Source organism: Microcebus murinus, chromosome 14 (genome assembly GCF_040939455.1).
Source record: "Microcebus murinus isolate Inina chromosome 14, M.murinus_Inina_mat1.0, whole genome shotgun sequence".
Lineage (NCBI taxonomy): Eukaryota > Metazoa > Chordata > Mammalia > Primates > Cheirogaleidae > Microcebus > Microcebus murinus.
The window spans coordinates 26,422,274-26,444,256 of NC_134117.1; the positions used below are offsets into that span (position 1 = coordinate 26,422,274).

General features: G+C 40.3%; 1 protein-coding gene across 1 annotated transcript in view; it reads right to left on the bottom strand.

The window, feature by feature from the left end:
* The window catches only part of ABCC2 (ATP binding cassette subfamily C member 2), a 55,612-nt gene extending 46,375 nt beyond the window's left edge, over positions 1-9,237 (bottom strand). The window contains exons 1-2 of the mRNA XM_012768340.2: positions 9,060-9,237; positions 7,171-7,344 (exon numbers count right to left, since the gene is read on the bottom strand). Coding sequence (XP_012623794.1) covers positions 7,171-7,344; positions 9,060-9,092 — 207 coding nt within the window. The 5' untranslated portion in view covers positions 9,093-9,237. The remainder of the gene's footprint in view (positions 1-7,170; positions 7,345-9,059) is intronic.
* Positions 9,238-21,983: the final 12,746 nt, after the last annotated feature.

Below are 21,983 nucleotides of genomic sequence, written 5' to 3' on the forward strand. Positions count from 1 at the left end.
CCACCCTGGAGGATGACTATGGAATATTAACCAGCAGAGCACTCTTTAGGCCAAGGAAAAGGAGGGAGTCTTGCCATAGGCTTACATATATTAAACTCATATAATTGGTTAAAAAGATACTGAGCATTTCATATCAAAAAGGGCCAGTTAAGTTTATAAAGAACTTCTACAAAGCAATTTTTTTAAAAACCTCTGGCTGGGTACAGTGGCTCATATCCATAGCCTCAGTGGAAGGCTGAGGCAGGAGGATAGCTTGAGCCCAGGAGTTTGAGGTTGCCGTGATCTATGATGATGCCACAGCACTCTAGTAGCCAGGGCAAAAGAATGAGACTCCATCTCCAAAAAAAAAAAAAAAAAATTTTTTTTTTTAGTTCACTTACCCTTAACTCAGTAATTTCATTTCTGGGAATTTATCCTACAGACACACACATATGTACAAAGCTACTTATTGTATCATTGCTTATGATGGCAGAAGATTAGAAACTACCTAAATTCCTATCATATAAGGCACATAAATTATGGTACATCCAAATAATGGTATCATTTTAAAAAAAGAAGCAGACCTTTTGCTGGATTGAGCTGGTTGCCTCCTGTTACTGTGGAGGGGACTCACTTCATCCCCACTCTTTTGATACTTTTACATCTGGAAATCATTTTTCTCTAAGATCTTCCACCTAGATACTTAAGTCTTAAAGCCTTAGCCTTTTTTATAGTTTAACTCTTTCATTTTTTTCCCCTCCTTGTCAATTTTAAAATCCCATAAATGGATTCACATAAATAGAAGTAAAAACAAAGATCATATGATCATCTTAATAAATGCAGAAAATGCATTCTACAAAATTCAGTACCCTTTTATGATAACAAAAAAAACCTCTTTAACAAAATAGACATAGATGGACCATATCTCAAAATTATAAAAGCCATATATAACAAACCCACATCTTACTGAATGGGGAAAAGTTGAAAGCATTCCCACTCAGAATTTGAACAAGACAAGGATGTCCACTGTCACCACTTCTATTCAACATAGTGATGGGAGTCCTAGCCAGAGCAATCAGGCAAGGAAGGAAATTAAGGATATCCAAGTGGGGAATGAGCAGGTCAAACCATCACTCTTTCCTGATGATATGATCTTATATCTAGAAAACCCCTAAGAGTCTGCCAAAAGACTCCTGTAATGAATAAATAAATTCAGCAAAGTCTCAGGTTACAAAATTAATAGACACAAATCAGTAGCATTCCTATACAGCAACAACAGTCAAGCTGAGAATCAAATCAAAGACACAACATCTTTCACAATAGCTACAAGGAAAAGAAAATACATAGGAATATACTTAATCAAGGAGGTGAAATATCTCTACAAAGAGAACTATGTATAAATGAAGAAGGAAATTGCAGACAATGTAAACAAATGGGAAAACATGTCATACTCATGGATCAACAGAATCATTATCAACATAATGGGTACAATGTACAATGTATACTATGTGGGTGATGGGTGCACTTATAACTCTGACTCAAGCAGTACAAAAGCAATCCATGTAACCAAAACATTTGTACCCTCGTAATATTCTGAAAAAAAAAAAAAAAGAAAGAAATCCATGTTAAAATGTCCACACTACTCAAAGTGATTTACAGATTCAATGCAATCCCCATCAAAATACCAATGTCATATTTGGCAGATTTAGAAAAAATAATTTTATGCGTCATTTGGGACCAGAAAGGAGCCCGAATAGCCAAAGCAGCCTTAAGCAAAAGGAACAAATCTGGAGGCATCACATTCCCAGACTTCAAGCTATACTACAAGGCTATAGTAACCAAAATAGCATGATGTTAGCACAAAAACAGAGACATAGACCATTGGAACAGAACAGAGAACCCAGATATAAAACAAACCATCCACACATTGCCATCTGATCTTTGATAAAGCAGACAGCAATATACACTGAGGAAAAGAATCCCTATTTATTAAATGTTGCTGAGAAAATTGGATAGCCACATGTCGAAGATTGAAACAGGATCTATATCTCTCACCACTTACAAAAAATAATTCAAGATGGATCACACACTTAAATCTAAGACATGGAACCATAAGAATTCTAGAAGAAAATGTTGGAAAAGCTCTTCTAGATATCAGCCTAGGTAAAGAATTTAAAAAGAAGACCCCAATGGCAATCACAGTAACAACAAAAATAAATAAATGGGACTTGATTAAATTAAAAGGCTTCTGCACAGCCAAGGAAATAATCAACAGAGCAAATGGACAACCTACAGAATGGGAGAAAATATTTGCATGCTATACATCTGATAAAGGGCTAATAACTGGAATCTACAAAGAACTCAAGCAAAAATCAAACAACCCCATTAAAAAGTGGGCAAAAGACATGAACAGAAGCTTTTCAAAAGAAGATAGACTAATGGCCAATAAACATATGAAAAAATGCTCAATGTCACTAATCACCAGGGAAATGCAAATTACAACCACAATGAGAAAGCACCTTACCCCAGTCAGAATGGCCTTTATTAAAAAGTCTGAAAACAATAGATGTTAGCACGGATGCAGAGAAAAAGAAATGCTTATATACTGTTTATGGGACTGCAAATTAATACAAACTCTATGGAAAACAATATGGAGATTCCTCAAAAAACTAAAAGTAGACCTACCATTTGATCCAGCAATCCCACTACTATTTACCCAAAGGAAAATAAGTCATTTTATCAAAAAGACACTGTGCACTCGAATGTTTATTGCAGCAAAATTCACAATCACAAAGATGTGGAATCAACCCAAGTGCTCATCAGTTCATGAGTGGATTAATAAAATGTGGTATATGTGTATCACAGAATACTACCCAGCCATAAGAAAAAATGAACCAATACCTTTTGTAACAATCTGTATGGAACTGGAGTCCATTCTTTGAAGTGAAGTATCACAGGAATGGAAAAACAAACACCACATGTACTCACTATTAAATTAGAACTAATGGATCAGCACTCATGTACACAAATGGAAGTAAAACTCAATGGAAATCAAGCAGGGGGCAGGGAGGACGGGATGGGTGAAATCAAACCTAACGGGTACAATGTACACTATCTGGGTAATGGACACACTTATAACTCTGACTCAAGCAGTACAAAAGCAATCCATGTAACCAAAACATTTGTACCCATGTAATATTCTGGAAAAAAAAAAGAAAGAAATCCATAATGGTACTTGAGAATATGCATGAAGAAAGATGAGCTCAGTAGACCAGAAAAATAAAATTTAGGTGACAAAAAGCAAATTTATCAGATAAAACAGAGAAAACCATGGCTCAAAACACACACAACAAAATACAGTGGTCCACTGGGTGCAGTGGCTCATACCAGTAATCCCAGCACTTTGGGAGGCTGAGGCAGGAGGATTGCTGGAGCCCAGGAGTTTGAGACCATACTGGGCAACACAGCAAGGCCTTGTCTCTATAGAAAAATTTAAAATTTGCAGGCAGTGATGGTGTACTTCACCATCACCTGTAGCTTCAACTACGAAGGAGGCTGAGGCAGGAGAGTCCCTTGAGCCCAAGAGTTTGAGGTTTCAGGGAGCTATGATCATGCCACTGTACTCCAGCCTGGGTGACAGAGTGAGACGCTGTCTCAGAAAAAAAAAGAAAAGAAAAGAAAAGAAAAAAGAAAGAGAGAAAGACAGTGAGAGAGAGGGAGGGAGAAAAGAAAGACAGAGAAGGAGGAAAAAGGAAGGGAGGGAGGGAGGGAGGGAGGGAGGGAGGGAGGGAGGAAGGAAGGAAGGAAGGAAGGAAGGAAGGAAGGAAGGAAGGAAGGAAGGAAGGAAGGAAGGAAGGAAGGAAGGAAGGAAGGAAGGAAGGAAGGAAGGAAGGAAGGAAAGAAGGAAAGAAGGAAAGAAGGAAAGAAGGAAAGAAGGAAAGAAGGAAAGAAGGAAAGAAGGAAAGAAGGAAAGAAGGAAAGAAGGAAAGAAGGAAAGAAGGAAAGAAGGAAAGAAGGAAAGAAGGAAAGAAGGAAAGAAGGAAAGAAGGAAAGAAGGAAAGAAGGAAAGAAAGAAAGAAAGAAAGAAAGAAAGAAAGAAAGAAAGAAAGAAGAGCAGCAGAGAAAGGGAAGCCTGCAGTAGCCATCACTGGTCATTGTGTGGGTATCTTCTCTCTGTCCCACTAGATTCACTCTCCACCCTTGTTCCTTCAAGCCTAGAGTAGTAACGCTTACTGCTACTAAGCCTCAGTTCCCTTTATCTTTTGTAAATACAACCTCATAGGGTAGCAAAAAATACTGGTACTAGGTCGTGGTGATGATTGTATAATATTATGAATGTACTTAATGCCACTGAATTGTACCCTATAAAATGGTTAAAATGGTGGACTTCATGTTATGTGTATTTTACCACAATTTTTAAAAAAACAAATAAGTGCTGATTCATGCTGCAAGATAGATAAAACTTGAAAACATTATGCTAAGTGAAATAAGTCAGACAATATAAAAGCCACATACTGTACAATTCTATGCATATGAAATGTCCTGAATGCTTTTGAATAGTGCAGAGAGAAACCAATTATTTTGAAATTTCTAAGAAATTATTAATCCATGCCTGTCACCCTCAGAGAATAAGGCAAAACAAGTAAAATATAAATTAAAAATGGTAAATGGAAAAAAAAAATGGTAAATGGGGTACTTCAGGAAGGAAGGAAAATGTGCAGGAGAAGGTCAGACAGACCTTGGTTTTTTGTTTTATTTGAGACAGAGTCGTCTCCCCAGGAGTGCAGTGGTGTCCTCATAGCTAACTGTAACCTCAAACTCCTGGGCTCAAGCGATCCTCCTGCCTCAGCCTCCCAAGTATCTGGGACTACAGGAATGCACCTTAATGCCCAGCTAATTTTTCTTTCTTTTTTTTTTTTTTTTTTGTTTGAGACAAAGTCTCACTCTGTTGCCCAGGCTAGAGTGCTGCGGCATCAGCCTAGCTCACAGCAACCTCAAACTCCTGGGTTCAAGCAATCGTCCTGCCTCAGCCTCCAAAGCAGCTGAGACTTTAGGCATATACCACTGTGTCCAGCGTCCTGTCTTTTTCTATCTCTTCAATAAATATAAAAAATTTACTGGAGCAATTCTTTATACTAAGTGTCAAAGTACTGCTGAATAAATGAAAAGTATTCAGACTTCAGCTTCCAACTACCTTTTCCATAAGTTGCTAACATTTCTGTATGAGTCACCAGGCTTCTTCTCCCTGTATTCTGCTACTGCTACTACTTATGATAATGATAATAATAATAATAATAATAAAGGTCACAGGGTCTTATTGGCCCTGGGCAAAAAAATAAAATATATGCATGGAACTCCTGAGAATGTGAGTAAAGGTGAGTAGATTATTAACTACAGGAAAAAAAAAGAAGCAGCTAATACGTTGCTTTTATTTTTCTCAATGAGATTAGTGTTTATAAGTTAAATGGAATGTGGCATATTCGGCCACAATGGAATAATATTAATAATATTTAGCCATAAAAAGGAATGAAGTACTGATACATGATATACATGGATGAACTTTGAAAATATGCTAAGAGAAAGAAACCAATCAAAAAAGACCACATATTGTGTGATTCCATTCACATGAAATGTGTAGAATAGAGACAGGACAAGGATTAGTGGTTGCTTAGGGCGAGAGGAGTTGAGGAGATACGGGTTAAAGAGTTTCTTTTAGAGAGAATGAAAATGTTCTATAATTGGTTGTGGTGATGGTTGTACCTATCTATGAATACACTAAAAAAAAAAAAAAACAACAACAACCCTGAAATGTATTTAAATGGGAGAATTGTATGGCATGTGAATTATATCTCAATAAAGTATTTTTTAAAAATTACCCAGTAGCTTGTATTAGGATGGGATATTGGTTTGCTTATTACCCAGCCTCTTCTGAGATGCTCCTGCCCCACCTTGATTGACTTTAACCTCAAGCTCTGACTCATTTCCAAGGGCACTGAGCCTGCTGTTCAATGTTCAGAGTCCAACTTTGTTGTTTTTTTTTTTGTTTTTTTTGTTTTTTTTGAGACAGAGTCTCGCTTTGTTGTCCAGGCTAGAGTGAGTGCCGTGGCGTCAGCCTAGCTCACAGCAACCTCAAACTCCTGGGCTTGAGTGATCCTTCTGCCTCAGCCTCCCGAGTAGCTGGGACTACAGGCATGCGCCACCATGCCCGGCTAATTTTATATATATATATCAGTTGGCCAATTAATTTCTTTCTATTTATAGTAGAGACGGGGTCTTGCTCCGCCTGCCTCGGCCTCCCAAGAGCTAGGATTACAGGCGTGAGCCACAGCGCCGGCCCAACTTTGTTTTTTATACAGAGAGACAATGTGATTGTCTGCTTTGTTGCCCAGGCTGGTCTTGAACTCCCTTGAACTCTCTAACACACTCTTGATTCAGCCCCTAGTCCTAGAAGGCATTTAACACCAACATTCAACAAATGTTGGATTCAACCTGAGCACCTGATCCACGCCAGGTCCTGTGGTGGGGACTCAGGTCAACAAGGGAGACAGTGACCCTGCCCCGAGCTCTCAGAGACTGTTCTTTTTCCTATCCAGAGGGCTCCTCCCCCCACCCTCCCTTCCTGGGCTGCTCCCGCACTCCCCAGTGTCCTTTTCATTATCTCCCTACTCAGGCCTGTCACTGTACACTCATCCTCCCTCCCTCCCCTGTGGGCCATCATCCTGACTCACGGAATTCTCTGGGCAATCCTATTTCCCATCCAAGTTTTAGAAGATAAGTGATGGCTGGATTGCCTCAGGGGTACAGAAGATAACATTACATAGTTCATCTTCCCCCCAGAGTAGGTGCCAACTGAATTAGTCACACGACTTATTAGAACAGCTTAAAGACAGGCGATCCAGTGTTCAATTCTCAGACACTGAAAAGATAACAGTTTGACTGATCAATTACTTTTCATGTGTTCAGGGAGCCCAGTAGTCTTAAGAATTAAGAGTCACTATTCTTATGCAAAAATAAAAGCTACTTTGATTAAGAAATACAGCAAAGAGCCAGTGAGCTTGGGGTAGGTGGAGACAGCGACACCTAGCGTTTGGCTCTGCCTGAGGCAGTAGCCCTGGGAAAGCCGGTTAAAGACAGGAACTACTAGGACACTTAACCACCAAGAAAACATCTCCATTGTGCACCAAGGAATACCTGTTTGGCAACATCAAGTTTGGTTACAGCCGATCTCTTTGTCCTGGATCTGTACACATGGAGGAGCTGCCATGGGGCCAGGACCCAAAGGAAGCCCAAAGGGATCCACACAAGAACAGTTTGCTCAAAACAAAGCGGCAGGTCTGCCTCTGGGCTGTCCAGGAATGAGGAATTCTGGGGACCAAAAGGGAAGATTGTTGGATACATGCATTTTTGAAGACAGAAAACCATCCCCTAGCACACCCCATTGCTTCCAAACAATTTTAATTCAACTGCATGCCCATACCCAGCCTTACTCTTTTAACTATCTGTATTTTCCTATATATCCCCATTGATACCGATTCATTGTTTGATGACATTTAGTGACTTTTCTGGCCAACTCAACCTCTGAAAACCTGTCTTCCTGTGTTCTAAGTGAATTTCTATGCCAGCTGTTCTGAGTAAACCTCACCACTGCATTTGCCAAATTGTAGGAAGAAGAGGAGCTATTCCTTAATCCAAAGAGGAGAATAGTTTCCTGGGATATAAAAATTTGTTTTTGTTCTAGTTTCTAGCCTTAATTGAATTCCATCGTGGATATTTAAATATGCAGGCACCAGACAGGTAGAAACGCCTAGTCATGCTAAGACTTTCAGCTTCCTATGGCCCTGAGGGCTTCCATCAGAACCAGAGGCCTGGCCAGTCCTGGCACTGTTGGACAGAAGGCTTACTCCCAGCAAGTTTTGTACCAGTCATTGTGTTCTGCAATAAATGGAACCTCTTGTTGGGAGGTGGGGTACCAGTTCTTATATCTTCGTTTCACATAGAGTAGATTTTTCTCTTCCTAGAGATTGTTTTGTATGGCTATTTGTACAGACTCTTTAAAGAAATGGTTGCAATGACCTGTCTGAGATAATCTGTCAGATAATTCCTGGAAAGAATTCTCAAGAGATGGCCTTTCAAGATACTGGGGACTAGTAAGCCTCATCTTCCTGTGGAATACATGCACTGCCCTATGGGCCGTGGGGCCCAGGTTCTTTCTCACATATGAAATGCTACCCATGTGCTATGCTATCTCATTCCTGCTCCTTTTATCTCTACATAAAATGATCAAACTTTAGAATTCAGAAGAATTATCTAAGATATTTTAACTATGTTAATTATCCCACGTGATTCTGATGCTGATGCTAGGAATTTGCAGAGGACACTTTTACACTAAAATCTCACTAAAAATCACTAAATCCAAAGTTCTTTCTCATTTTCTATTCCACTCAACCATTAGATACTGTTCATTGGCCTCTTTCTTGAAATTCTCTGCTATCTATGACTCCGTGATGCTATACTATTCGTGTTTACCCTCTAAGTAGTGCTTCTCCCTTTCGTTTTCCTCTAAAAACAGTATTATCTAATTCTATTGCTTCAAAAATTATCTCAATGCTCATGATGCCCAAATTTGCATCCCTGGCCTCAACTTCTAGCCCATGTCATTAGCTGACAGTTCTTCTAGAACACATCATTATCATTTCAACATCAACATATCCCCACAAGACTCAATCATGGACCTTCTCTTCACCCTACCCCATAAACTATACAACAACAATTACCCTTCCTAACACTGATGAAATTAGAAGATTTCCCACTATTTCTCTTTAGAGAAGGCAATTTTGCAGCTAGCTAATCTAAGAAAAGCATTTGGGTTACAATAAATATATATTAGAGAATAAATTATATTACCTTTCCTAGATAATATATCCCTTGGAGATACAATGAATTACCCTTTCTGAAAAAGCCCAAGCCTTAGACCAACTGCACATCTAACTTTTCTGGTTCTTGTTGGTGGCCACTCTGCTAATCTGCCACTTGTTCTAAGTCTGAGAAGAGTCAACAGTTAAGATAAATAAATTTCTCACCCAAAAAGTAGAGTTGCAGAACTTCTCCAGCATGATTCCTGGAGCACTTCTGGAATGAAGACTCGTCTATGACTGTGCTGCTTCTTCTCTACCCTTTTCCCTGAAGAAGGTAGAAGGTTAGTAGCAATGTGTTATCTCCCATTCTGACGTTCTCATGTTCCAACTAAAGGCAGATCGCCTGACCTTTCATCTCAACAATTTAATAGTTAACTTTGCCTAGATGCATCTGATATCATCCGAGTGGATATACATGTGACTAAAGAGCCCCAAGGCCAGGTAGACTCACCAATTGCCAAATATCACAAGCCTCTGTAAGACTGTACCTATAAGGAAGCATGAAAGATGTCACCAGAGCTGGCTGACAAACCAGGGGAGCAATCCATAAAGGAATACCAAAATGAGGAATAATCTCAGCTACTAATTTCATTGCCCCTGTGGTAGTGTCAGCACACCTAGCTGGACAGCATTCAGTCCATCTACTAAACATGCAAACAATAACCAAACAGTGAGAAAAGCCTAAAGCTGGAGGTAAATCTATAATATCAACTTGGAATTCCACAAGGGGCAGTCTGGGCCTTTGAGGGTTTCCTGGAGAGTGCCGGTTTCCTCTAGAGATCGGGTGAGATTTACAAATAGTGTACTGGGAAATAAATTGGTCAGAGATTTTGTAGACCCCAGGGCTGTACCAACTATTCTTTAATTCCTTGCACATATGCCCCATCTGATGGGAGATAAGTACAAACCGAAAAGTTAAAAGAAAAGGGGCCACAGGCAATCCCATTTAGCCAACATACGTATCGAATTATCCATTTGATAATTGTTTAGCACCATTTTGGATCCACCTATCCTTTTCAGATTGGAGGGCATTAGCCTAATAATCAATAATATTAGATAGGGATAAGGGCAGAGTAAGAAATTAAGTAGAAAAAGATAGCGAGGGCCATGTTTGGCTGCATATTTAGCAGCCTCGTTGGTTCTAGCATCTTCTAGGAATACAGTATCCATTTCCCTAGTGTGGGCTGGGCAATGAGCAATAGCAATCTTAGAAGGAAGGTGAATAGCTTGTAATAGGGCAGCAGTTATAGGCGCACTGGCAATAGAAGTGCTACAGAAGTTAAGAAATCACGAGATTTCCAAATTGTGCCAACTGCCTGCCCAACTCCAAAAGCACATTTGGAGTCTGTATAAATTCTGGCAGTTTTTCCTTTTGCCAGTGGGCAAGTTCTAGTGAGAACTATTAACTTCAGCAGCTTGTGCTGACTTTATAGTAGGCAGAGAACATGCCTCCAGGATTTCACGTGGGGAAACTACAGCATAGCCAGTTATTATACTTCCTCTGAAACCTTGTTTACAAGAGCTGTCACAAAACAGGAGTAAGTCTGGGTTGTCTAAAGGAATGTGAGTGTGGATGCTAATTTTAGGGCTCTAAAGAAGTTTAATGCCTGTGAAAGCCAGAGAATAGGTTCCTGAATACTGTCTGGAGGAGGGAATATAATGAATTTGTGAGAGCAGCAGAATTAGGCATCCATTGGCAGCAGGAGCCAGCTGCTCCTAGAAATTTACATAGTTGCTTCTTAGTTTGGGGAAGATAAATGGACAGGATTGACTCAAAAGAATTTTGGGGTGAGCTTTTGAGTGTCCTGAGATATTTCATTTCCTAAGTAAGTAACAGTTGTCCGTGCCTACTGGAGTTTAGACTTGGTGGCCTTATGGCCTGTCTCAGCTATAGCCTTTAAAAGAATCAAAGAGTCCGAGAGGGCACCCTGCTTAGTCTCGTTACAGAGCAAAAGATCATCAACATACCGAGCAAGACTGAATCCCTGGGTAAAGGTTATAGAGTCTAAATCATCTTTGAGGATGTGAGAGAATATCAAAGAATGCCACAGGATCCTTGTATTCAGGTCCATGTTAATTGTCTCCCTCTGAAGGTAAATGCAAAGAGAAATGTGAGAAAGAGTGCAAGGGAACGAAAAGAAAGCTGAGCAGAGATAAGTAGCTGTGTACCAGCCTGAATCAGCAGAAATTGAGGTGAGGATAGTAGCAGGACTGGGCACAACAGGGTATTAAGGGATTACAAAAGAGTTTATGGCTATCAGATCCTGTATAAATGGATAGATTTGATTCCCATCTGAATCAAATTTTCCTTCTTTTTTTTTTCGACTGGTAGAATTGGGATATTATAGGGTGAGGTGATGAAGACAAGTACCCCTTGTTGTAAGAGGGAGTCAATTACAGGTTCAATTCCCCGTTCTGCATCTCATGAGTATTGGGCTACTGAAAGGAAGGGTTTCTTTTTTTTCCAGGAAAGGCCTATGTGTTCTGCACTCAGCAGCAGTCTGACCTCATTTGCATGATTTGCCCAGAAGCTATCTGTCTGTATAATTTTAGAGGCATTTAAATCAGACTAGGTCTCCACTAAGGAGAGCAAGAAGTTTGGAGTTGGGTCTAAGGGCAGAGAAACGAAAAAACACTTTTTTCATTACATTGTATAGAGGCATTAAATTTACATAACAGGTCTCTACCTAAAAGGATTACAGGTGAGAAGTGAGACATTAGAAAGGCAAGGTGGGTGTCCAGGGGGCCTTGGGATATGGGGTGACCTGAGAGATAGATAATGAAAAACGTTGCCCAGAGACTCCAGTAGGTTGAACAGAATTAGAGGGTGAGAGGTAGAGGGAATTCCTCTGATGGACGTATCAGTAGAATCAATATCAGTTAGAAAATCTAGTCCTGATCCTCTATGTTAAGTTGAATGGTGGAGTCTGAGGTGCAAGTGAGGATCAGCTGACCCCATCAATTAATGGCATATTGTCCCACAAGAGGAGAAAAATAAACCTGCTGCATTTGGGGGAGGGATTTTTTTTTTTTTTTTTTAGTTTCCTTTTCCTTTAAGGGCCAGACAAGCATTTTTCCAATATCCAGGTTTTTTGCAGGATCTACAGACATCTCAGAGGAATAGACTGTGACTCATCAGAAAAACAAGAGGATTTTAATATATTTTCAGAGAACTGTTTTTGCTTCTGCAGGGATTCAACCTGCAAAAGACTGAAAATTTCAAGTCTTTCTTTCTTTCTTTTTTTTTTTTTTTTGAGACAGAGTCTCGCTTTGTTGCCCAGGCTAGAGTGAGTGCCGTGGCATCAGCCTAGCTCACAGCAACCTCAAACTCCTGGGCTCAAGTGATCCTTCTGCCTCAGCCTCCCGAGTAGCTGGGACTACAGGCATGCGCCACCATGCCCGGCTAATTTTTTGTATATATATTAGTTGGCCAATTAATTTCTTTCTATTTATAGTAGAGACGGGGTCTCACTCTTGCTCAGGCTGGTTTCAAACTCCTGACCTCGAGCAATCCGCCCGCCTCGGCCTCCCAGAGTGCTAGGATTACAGGTGTGAGCCACCGCACCCGGCCCATATGTTTTTTTTTAGTTGGTCAATTAGTTTCTTTCGATTTTTTTAGTAGAGACAGGGTCTCACTCAGGCTGGTTTCAAACTCCGGACCTCGAGCGGTCTACCCGCCTCGGCCTCCCAGAGTGCTAGGATCACAGGCGTGAGCCACTCTTTCTTTCTTTTTCTTTCCTCCTACAAATCATTTTCAAAAAATTGTGTAGCTGCTTCCATTATAACACTTAGCGGCTAACTAGCCCAGACAACTATATTTTTTTGAATTTGTTTTTTTGTTTGTTTTAATATTTAGAAGTAGATTTCCAACTAGGGCAAAAGTTAAAAGATTTTTGTGCTCTGATGCCTCAGGATCTAATGCAGTAAGCCTCTGAAAAATTTGTATAAACCTCTCAATAAAAGCTTTAGGGTGCTCTCTGTCCTGGCATTTCTGGACACACCCTGGGCCAGAAAGAAACACACTTCCCTAAAGGAAAGGATCTAGTCCTGGCAGGATTCACCAACTACTGACTAAAGAGCCCTTGGGCTTTGAAAAAACATCAGAGGTAGGCAGGCAACAGTCACCACTGATTTTGAGTGAGAATGGGCTGGTTTCAGGTGTGACCTGGCGCTGGTGGCCATAAGGGAGTACCCACGTCACTCCTCCCCCAATTCCAGCAGCCCAGCACAGAGAGTGAGGGAAGAGAGACTTTGCCTGGTAATCCAGGGAATTCCCTTGTATCTTACTCAAGCTCACCAAGGTGGTACCACTAGGAGTCTGCAAGAGTCACAGCATTACTGAACTTGGGGCACCCCCAGTGCTGATATGGCTATAGCGACCAGAAACTTAGACCACAACACTCAATTCCCTTTAAGTATCTGTTAAGCCTTCTCAAGGATGGGTTCAAACAAAGTTGGACTGTGAAGATTAAAATAAATGCATAACTCTTCAATGTCCAGACATTGCCGAACATCCACAAGCATCAAGAACATCCAGGAAGATGTGACCTCTCTAAATGAATTAAATAGGGTACCAGTGACCAATCCCAGAGTGACGGAGATAAGTGACATTTCAGACAAAGAATTCAAAGTAGCTGTCCTAAAGAAGTTCAATGAACTTCAAGACAACAGGAATAGCTATACTTCTATCAGATAAAATAGATTTCAAGACAAAAACTATAAAAAGAGACAAAGAAGGTCATGATATAATGATAAAGGGGTGAGTTCAGCAAGAGGATATAACAATTCTAAATATATATTCACCCAACACTGGAGCACCCAGATATATAAAGCAAGTATTATCAGAGCTAAAGAGAGAGATAGACCCCAATAAATAATTGTTTGAGACCCCAATGTTCCACTTTAAGCACTGGACAGACCATCCAGACAGAAAATCAACAATGAAATATTGGACTTAGTTTTCACCATGGACCAAATGGACTTCATAGATATTTGCAGAACATTTCATCCAACAGCTGCAGATTTCACATCATTCTCCTTAGCTCATGGATCATTCTCAAGGATAGACTATATGTTAGGCCACAAAACAAGTCTCAAAGCAAAACCCCAAATTGAAATAATATCAAGTATTAATAGTTTCTCTTACCACAATGGAATAAAACTTGACATCAATAACAAGAGGAACATTGGAAAATATACAAACATATGGAAATTAAACAGTATGTTCCTGAATGACCAGTGAGTCAATGAAGAGATCAAGAAGGAAATTAAAACATTTCTTGGCTGGGTGTGGTGGCGCATGCCTGTAGTCCCAACCACTTGGGAGGTTGAGGCAGGAGGATCACTTGAGCCCAGGAGTTTGAGGTTGCAGTGAGCTACGATGACACCATTGCACTTTACCCAGAGCAATGGAGTGAGACTCTGTCTCAAAAAAAAAGAAAAAGGAAATCAAAGCCCCATACTCACTCCCCCTTTCATAAAAAATTTAAAAATTAAAAAAAATGAACATGAATTCAACAACACATTAAAAAGATTATTCATCATGATCAAGTGGGATTTATCCCAGGGATACAAGGATAATTTAAGATATGCAAATCAATCAATGAGATGCATGGAATCAACAGAATGAAGGACAAAAAACATATAGTCATTTCAATTAATGCTGAAAAGTATTAGACAAAATTCAACATCTCTTCATGGTAAAAACTCTCAAAAAACTAGATATAGAAGAAACGTCAACACAATAAAAGCCATGTATGACAGACCCACAGCTAGTATCATACCAAAGAGGAAAAACTGAAAGCCTTTCCTCCAAGATCTAGAAAAAGACAAGGATGCCCACATTCACCACTGTTTTTCAATATAGTACTGGAAGTTCTAGCTACAGCAATCAGACAAGAGAAAGAAATAAAGGGCATCCAAATTTGAAAATAAGTCAAATTATCCTTGTTTGCAGATGAAATGATCTTATATCTAGAGAAACCTGAAGACTCTACCCAAAAACTATTAGAACAGATAAATAAATTCAGTAACGTTGCAGGATACAAAAACAACATACAAAAATCACTAGTATATCTACATGCCAATAGTAAACAATCTGAACAAGAACCCAATCCCATTTATAACAGCTACAAACAACAACAACAACAACAAAAAACCCAGGAATACACTTAACAAAAGAAGTGAAATATCTCTATAATGAAAACTATAAAACATTTATTAAGAAGTTGAAGAGGACACAAAAAAATTGAAAGCTATTCCAGGCTCATGGATTAGAAGAATAAATATTGTTAAAATGTCCATACTACCCAAAGCAAGCTATAGATTCAGTGCAATACCCATCAAAATACCAATTACATTCTTCACAGAAATAGAAAAACTAATCCTAAAATTTATATGGAACCACCAAAGACCCAGAATAGCTAAAGCATCCTGAACAAAAAGAACAAATCTGGAGAAATCACATTACCTGACTTCAAATTATACTACAGAGCTGCAGTAACACAGCACAGTACAGGTATAAAAACAGACACATAGACCAATGGAACAGAATACAGAACCCAGAAATAAATACACACATCTATAGTGAACTTGTCTACAACAAAATTGCCAAGAACATACAGTGGGGAAATGGTGCTGGGAAACTGGATATCCATATGCAGAAGAATGAAACTAGACCTTTGGTAAATCAAATCAAAATGGATGAAAGACTTAAATCTAAGACCTGAAACTATGAAATACTAAAAGAAAGCATTGCAGAAACACTTCAGAACATTGTTCTGGGCAAGATCTTCTTGAGTGATACCTCCCCAAAGCACAGGCAACCAAACTAAATTGGACCAATGGGATCACATCAAGCTAAAAAATTTCTGCACAGCAAAGGAAACAATCAACAGAGTGAAGAAACAACCCACAGAACAGGAGAAAATATTTGAAAACTACCTATCAGACAAAGGATTAATAACTAGAAAACATAAGGAGCTCCAATAACTTGATAGGAAAAAATCAAATCCAATTTAAGAAATGGGCAAAGGATCTGAATAGACATTTCTCAAAAGAAGACATATAAATGGCCAACAGGTATATGAAAAAATGCTCAACATCATTAGTCATCAGAGAATGCAAATCAAAACTGCCATCAGATACCATCTCATCCCAGTTAAAATGGCTTTTATCAAAAAGCCAGGCAATAATGAATGCTGGTGAGGAAACAGAGAAAGGGGAATCCTGTTACATTGTTGATGGGAATGTAAATTAATGCAACCACTATGGAAAACAATATGTGGGTTCCTCAAAAAACTGAAAATAGAACTCCCAAAAGACCCAACAATCCCACTTCTGGGTAAATATCCAAAGGAGGGGAATTCAGTATATTGAAAAGATATCTGTACTTCCATATTTATGGCAGCACTGTTCACAATTTGATTCAACCTATTTCTTTTAAATATCATTGAAAGCAAAAGTAATAACAATGTCTTATAGGACATTGATGTAGATACAGCAACATGCACATGTTTGGGATGTGGGAGAAAATTGGAGTACGCAGAGAAAACCCACACACAAGCGGGGAGAAAGTGCAAACTCCATACAGACCATAGCCCCAGCCAGCAATCAATTTTTTTTCATTATAATGAAATGACATTGAACAAAATAATATTATTCAAAGACCTACTGTATGCGGCAAATAATGGCCACAAATGTTTCATACCTCATCCCAACAAGAAGAGCTGTCTATTTCTTGACCCTTTGAATCTGGACTGGTCTTGGAATTTGCTTTGATTAGTAGAAAGTGACAGAAGTGATACCTGGTAAATTATGGAGCCTAAAACTCCAAAGGTTTTGCAGTTGTCACCTTCACTCTCCTGGAATGCTTCCACCATCATGTAAAGAAGCCCTGTCTACCTATAAGAAGATGAGGCATTGTGTGGAAAGTGGATCACGTGGAGAGAGAGAGAGAGTGGGTCAGTCACCCCAGCTGTTCCAGCTGAGGCCATCCAGGACCATCTACCCCCCAGCTGACCTCCCAGCTGGATGCAGACACCCAGGTAAACTCAGGCAAGAGCAGCAGGGGAGACACCCAATCAACACACAGAATTATGAGAAACAGTATATTGCTGTTTTAAGCCATTCAGTGTCAGGCTGCTTTTTTTACACAACAATAGATAACTAAGACAGAGTAGATGGGGGATTTTAATGCTGGGTTGAAGTCCCGCATGAACTGCTGAAATCGAGAGCCAGTGGAAATTAGATTAGCACAGTTAATGGAGACTAGTGTGTAGCCACAGGCCACTGAGACCTGGAGAAACTCGGGTTATGCTGGGAAATATTAATAGGAACCAGAAGTTCAGTATTTTTCTTGCTCTGCTTCAATCAACTAGAGGACACTTTTTTTTTTCTTTTTTAAAGACACAGAATCATTCCAAAGGAACACCAAGGGAGCCCTCAGCTGGGGATCTAGAATACTAACACACAAATGCAGAAGCTCCTTGGTATTTACCCAAGAAACTTCTTTCTCATAAGAATATTGAATGTAGTGATAAAGGGTTGATAAAATCTAGGTAGAAGAAAGCACGACTGAGTTTGGCTTACTCAGACTCAGACCTCTGGTTTGCACATAGAAAAACACACACATACAGAAAAAGAAAATCACAAGATACCGATGCTCTCATCGTACCAAACGAAACAAAACTGGAAAGATGGCATAATCCTAGATTTTAAAAAATTCATTAGTGAAGACACAAAGAAACCTGAATGGACTAAACAGGGAGCCATCAAAAGATGGCCTGGGATTCAAACCCAGCTGAGTCATTTTTGTCTGGCTCTGGAGTCAAACCAAGCTGAGTCAGTTTTGTCTGGCCCTGGAGCTAAGAATGGTTTTTACATTTCAAAATATAAAATGTGAAAAGGACTAGTCAGTGAAAACAGTTGCTCGATTTTGCCTATGGTCCACAAAGCCCAAAATATTTTTTAATTTTTAAAATGTTAATAGATTTAGGGGGTATGAGTGGAATTGCTGTTACAGGTATTTGTTGTATAGTGGTAGAGTCTGGGCTTTTAGTGTACCCATCCCCCGAGGAGTGCACGTTGTACCCAACAGGTAATCTTTCATCCCTTCCCAAATATTTACTATGTGGCACTTTATAGAAAAAGTTTGCCAACCCTGAACTAAACTTGGGAAATAACAAGCCCTTTATAATACAGAAGAAGCCATAGCAGCTCTCATCTCTACCTGGAACCAGGGTGGTGGTGGTGGAGGAGCAGTGGTAGAAATCCACTACAGGTGGGATTCAGGAGAAACCAGGCCAACTTCTAACACACTTTTCAAGGCCATGTGTGGGGCCAGCAAAACAGATTAGAATCTAGAGGAGCTCCAGAAACAGACTGCATTACCCTGAACTCTTTGCCACTGGTGTTTACCAAGTGCTGAGAACAGTACCATGAAAAGGGAATTAGGGAGTTAGGAGAGCTGAGAATAAACCCCTGGGCACTCTATGCTTCCACTTACAGCAGGCTAAACAAGGGGCAAAGAGCTGAGAGAAAACTCCAAAGCAGTTCCACCGCCGCAGGATTTCAGGTATTCCCAATCACCCTGGCAGTGGTCTGGGAGGCAGCAGGCAGCAGGGCTGAATGAGATCTCGCAGGACATAGAAGGCAAGGGGGCAGCACTGAGGGCAAAGGAACCCCCACAACAACCCAAAGAGCTGACAGAGGGACCTTTAAATAGGAAGACACTTCCCACAGTTTGGAAAGTAGCTCATTTGACTGTGAAACAAAGGCAGATCTCTAGAATCTTGCCGTACTTAGATCACCAGACACTGATGCAGGGAAAGTTCCAATCCGGGGTTACCTTTCTAAAGAAGTAGTTCCATGAGGCTCCCATTGAAAATAGGAGAGCTGCACGCCTCGGTTTCCATTTTAAGGGGTAGATTCTTCACATTTAGATTCTTATGAAAGCCTGCCTGCAAGACTATTGGGGATCCATAATCTTAAGTTTTGTTTTGTCTTTCAACAAGGATAATATAAGGTTATAATGGTTTTTCTGTTTTCTTTTTTTTTTTGAGACAGAGTCTCACTTTGTTGCCCAGGCTAGAGTGAGTGCCGAGGCATAAGCCTAGCTCACAGCAACCTCAAACTCCTGGGCTCAAGCAATCCTGCTGCCTCAGCCTCCCAAGTAGCTGGGACTACAGGCATGTGCCACCATGCCCGGCTAATTTTTTCTATATATATTAGTTGGCCAATTAATTTCTTTCTATTTATAGTAGAGACAGGGTCTCGCTCTTGTTCAGGCTGGTTTCAAACTCCTGACCTCGAACAACCTCCTGCCTCGGCCTCCCATAGTGCTAGGATTACAGGCGTGAGCCACCATGCCTGGCCCCACAATGGTTTTTACATTTGTAGTTGAAAAGATTATTCCATTACACATTACATTCTTACTATCTGTTGTGATCACCCTGCACAGGCAGCATGGTTCCTGCAACCCAAAATTTGGTTCAGATGTCAAGACTGGTGATATACACACACCAGGAGAGTATGAAAAGACCTATTACCCATGTAATGAAGATTTCTGGGGACAATTATTAGTCTAAAAAATTTTATGAGGGCTGTGCACAGTGGCATATGCTTGTGGTCCCAGCTACTCAGGAAGCTGAGGCAGGAGGATCACTTGAGCCCAGGAGTTTGAGACCAGCCTGGGCAACATAGCAAGACCCCCATATCAAAAATAAACAATTTTCTCAGGAATGGAAAAACAAACACCACCACATGTTTTCACCAGTAAGTGGGAGCTAAACGATGGGTACACAAAGGCACAAAGAACACTGGAAATGAAGAAGGGGGGAGAGTGGGAGGGGAGAGATAAAAGTCTACCTATCAGGTATAATGAACAGTATTCTGTTGATGGGCACACTATTAATAAAAGCCCTGACTTCAGCATTATACAATGTATCTACCATGTTTCCCTGAAAATAAGACAGGGTCTTATATTTATTTTTCCTCAAGAAGACACCCTAGGGCCGGGCGCAGTGGCTCAAGTCTATAATCCTAGCACTCTGGGAAGCCAAGGTGGGCAGATCGCTCAAGGTCATGAGTTCGTAACCAGCCTGAGCGAGACCCCGTCTCTACTAAAAAAAATAGAAATAAATTAATTGGCCAACTAAAACTATATAGAAAAAATTAGCCGGGCATGGTGGCACATGCCTGTAGTCCCAGCTACGCGGGAGGCTGAGGCAGTAGGATCACTTGAGCCCAGGAGTTTGAGGTTGCTGTGAGCTAGGCCGAGGCCACAGCACTCTAGCCCAGGCAACACAGTGAGACTCAGTCTCAAAAACAAACAAACAAACAAAAACAAGAAGACACCCTAGGGCTTATTTTCAGGGGATGTGTTATTTTCCCCTCAAAGCCTAAGCTTGCAGCATGCACAGGATGGCTGGGACCTGACAGGGGGAGCCGACCTTATTGGTGGGGCTGCCCACACCTTTCCGGTCACCTCTGGGATAGTAGCTGTCATGATGAGGCAGATGAGAAGGGCTGCTCGTCTTCTTTACCGCTCCGCATGAAATGCATGGGTTGTGCAGATACACTGCGTAGCCACGCCCATCACTAGGTCTTATTTTCAGGGTAGGGCTTATATTGTGCAAATGCTTAGAAATCCTGCTAGGGCTTATTTTATGGGTAGGTCTTATTTTTGGGGAAATATGGTATGTAATAAAAACATTTGTACCCCCTTAAAATTTTGAAATTAAAAAATAATTACAGGCCAGGTATGGTGGTTCATGCCTGTAATCCTAGTACGCTGGGAGGTCAAGGTGGGAGGATTGCTTGAGCTCAGGAGTTCGAGACCAGCCGGAGCAAGAGTGAGACCCCGTTTCTACAAAATAATACAAAAATTAGCCAGGTGTGGTAGCATGCACCCATAGTCCCAGCTACTCAGGAGGCTGAGGCAGGAGGATCGCTTGAGCCCAGGAGTTTGAGGTTACAGTGAGCTCTGATGATGCCACTGCATTCTAGCTAGGGTAACAGAGTGATATCACACATCATGTAGTCTCTGGAAAACTCCATTGTACACTTGTGAAAGAATGAGAGTTTAAAAAGGCAAATAGCATCCCAGTGTTATTATGAAAACACTTTTGCTCTTACAGATTCCCTAAAAGTGTCTCATCACCCCTAGGGATCTCTGGGCCACACTTTGAGAATCACTGCTTTAACTAATCACAATTCTTAATAGGTAAATGTACCTGTTTCCACCTTTAATCTGGCTGTTTCATCACACAATTAATTCTTCTAGTTTGCTGGAGAGGTTAAGTTTTTTTTTCATTTTGTGAATATGAAATGTTTTCTGAGCATCTACCTCAGGAAGAAATTAACAAGATTATAATCTGTATTAGAAATTATAATCTGACTAGCCTGAACAAAAGTGAGAACTTGTTCCCCCTACAAAAAAAAAATAAAAATAAAAATCAGCCTAGCGTGGTGGCACGTGCTTGTAGTCCCAGCTGCTTAGGAAGCTGAGGCAGGAGGATCACTTGAGCCCAGGATTTTAAGAGCATCGTGAGCTATGATCACGCCACTAAACTCCAGCCTGGGAGACAGAGTGAGACTCTGTCTCGAAAAGAAAGAACAAAATAGAAATTATAACCATGTTTTAGAACAAGTAGGATTTTCTTTCTTGTGTTTAAAACATTCTAAGTAATCAAAAAAGGAAATCATGGAGGATCTAAATATTCATCAAAACGAATTGTATAAATTATAAAATATGTACCGACAGGGAACATATATGTATGATACATTATTGAAAGAAGCAAGTGTGCTGATCCATGTAAGGAGTCTGCAATTCACTACTGTGTCCTAACAATAAACGAAAAGCTGGACAAATTTAAAAATCAACAACTCTTCTTAGATCTTTAGCAAGGACACAGGACAAATTGCTGCTCCCAAACTGAGGAGACAGGGAAATACTGAGAATCACAACTTACTGGAGCAGAAACCTCAGCAGGAGCCAGTGCTGGGGCAGGAAAGTCTGAGCAGTAATTGATGAATTGCTAGATATTCCGCGTAGATAAGTCTGAGAGATAAGAACTCCAGAGTGACTCA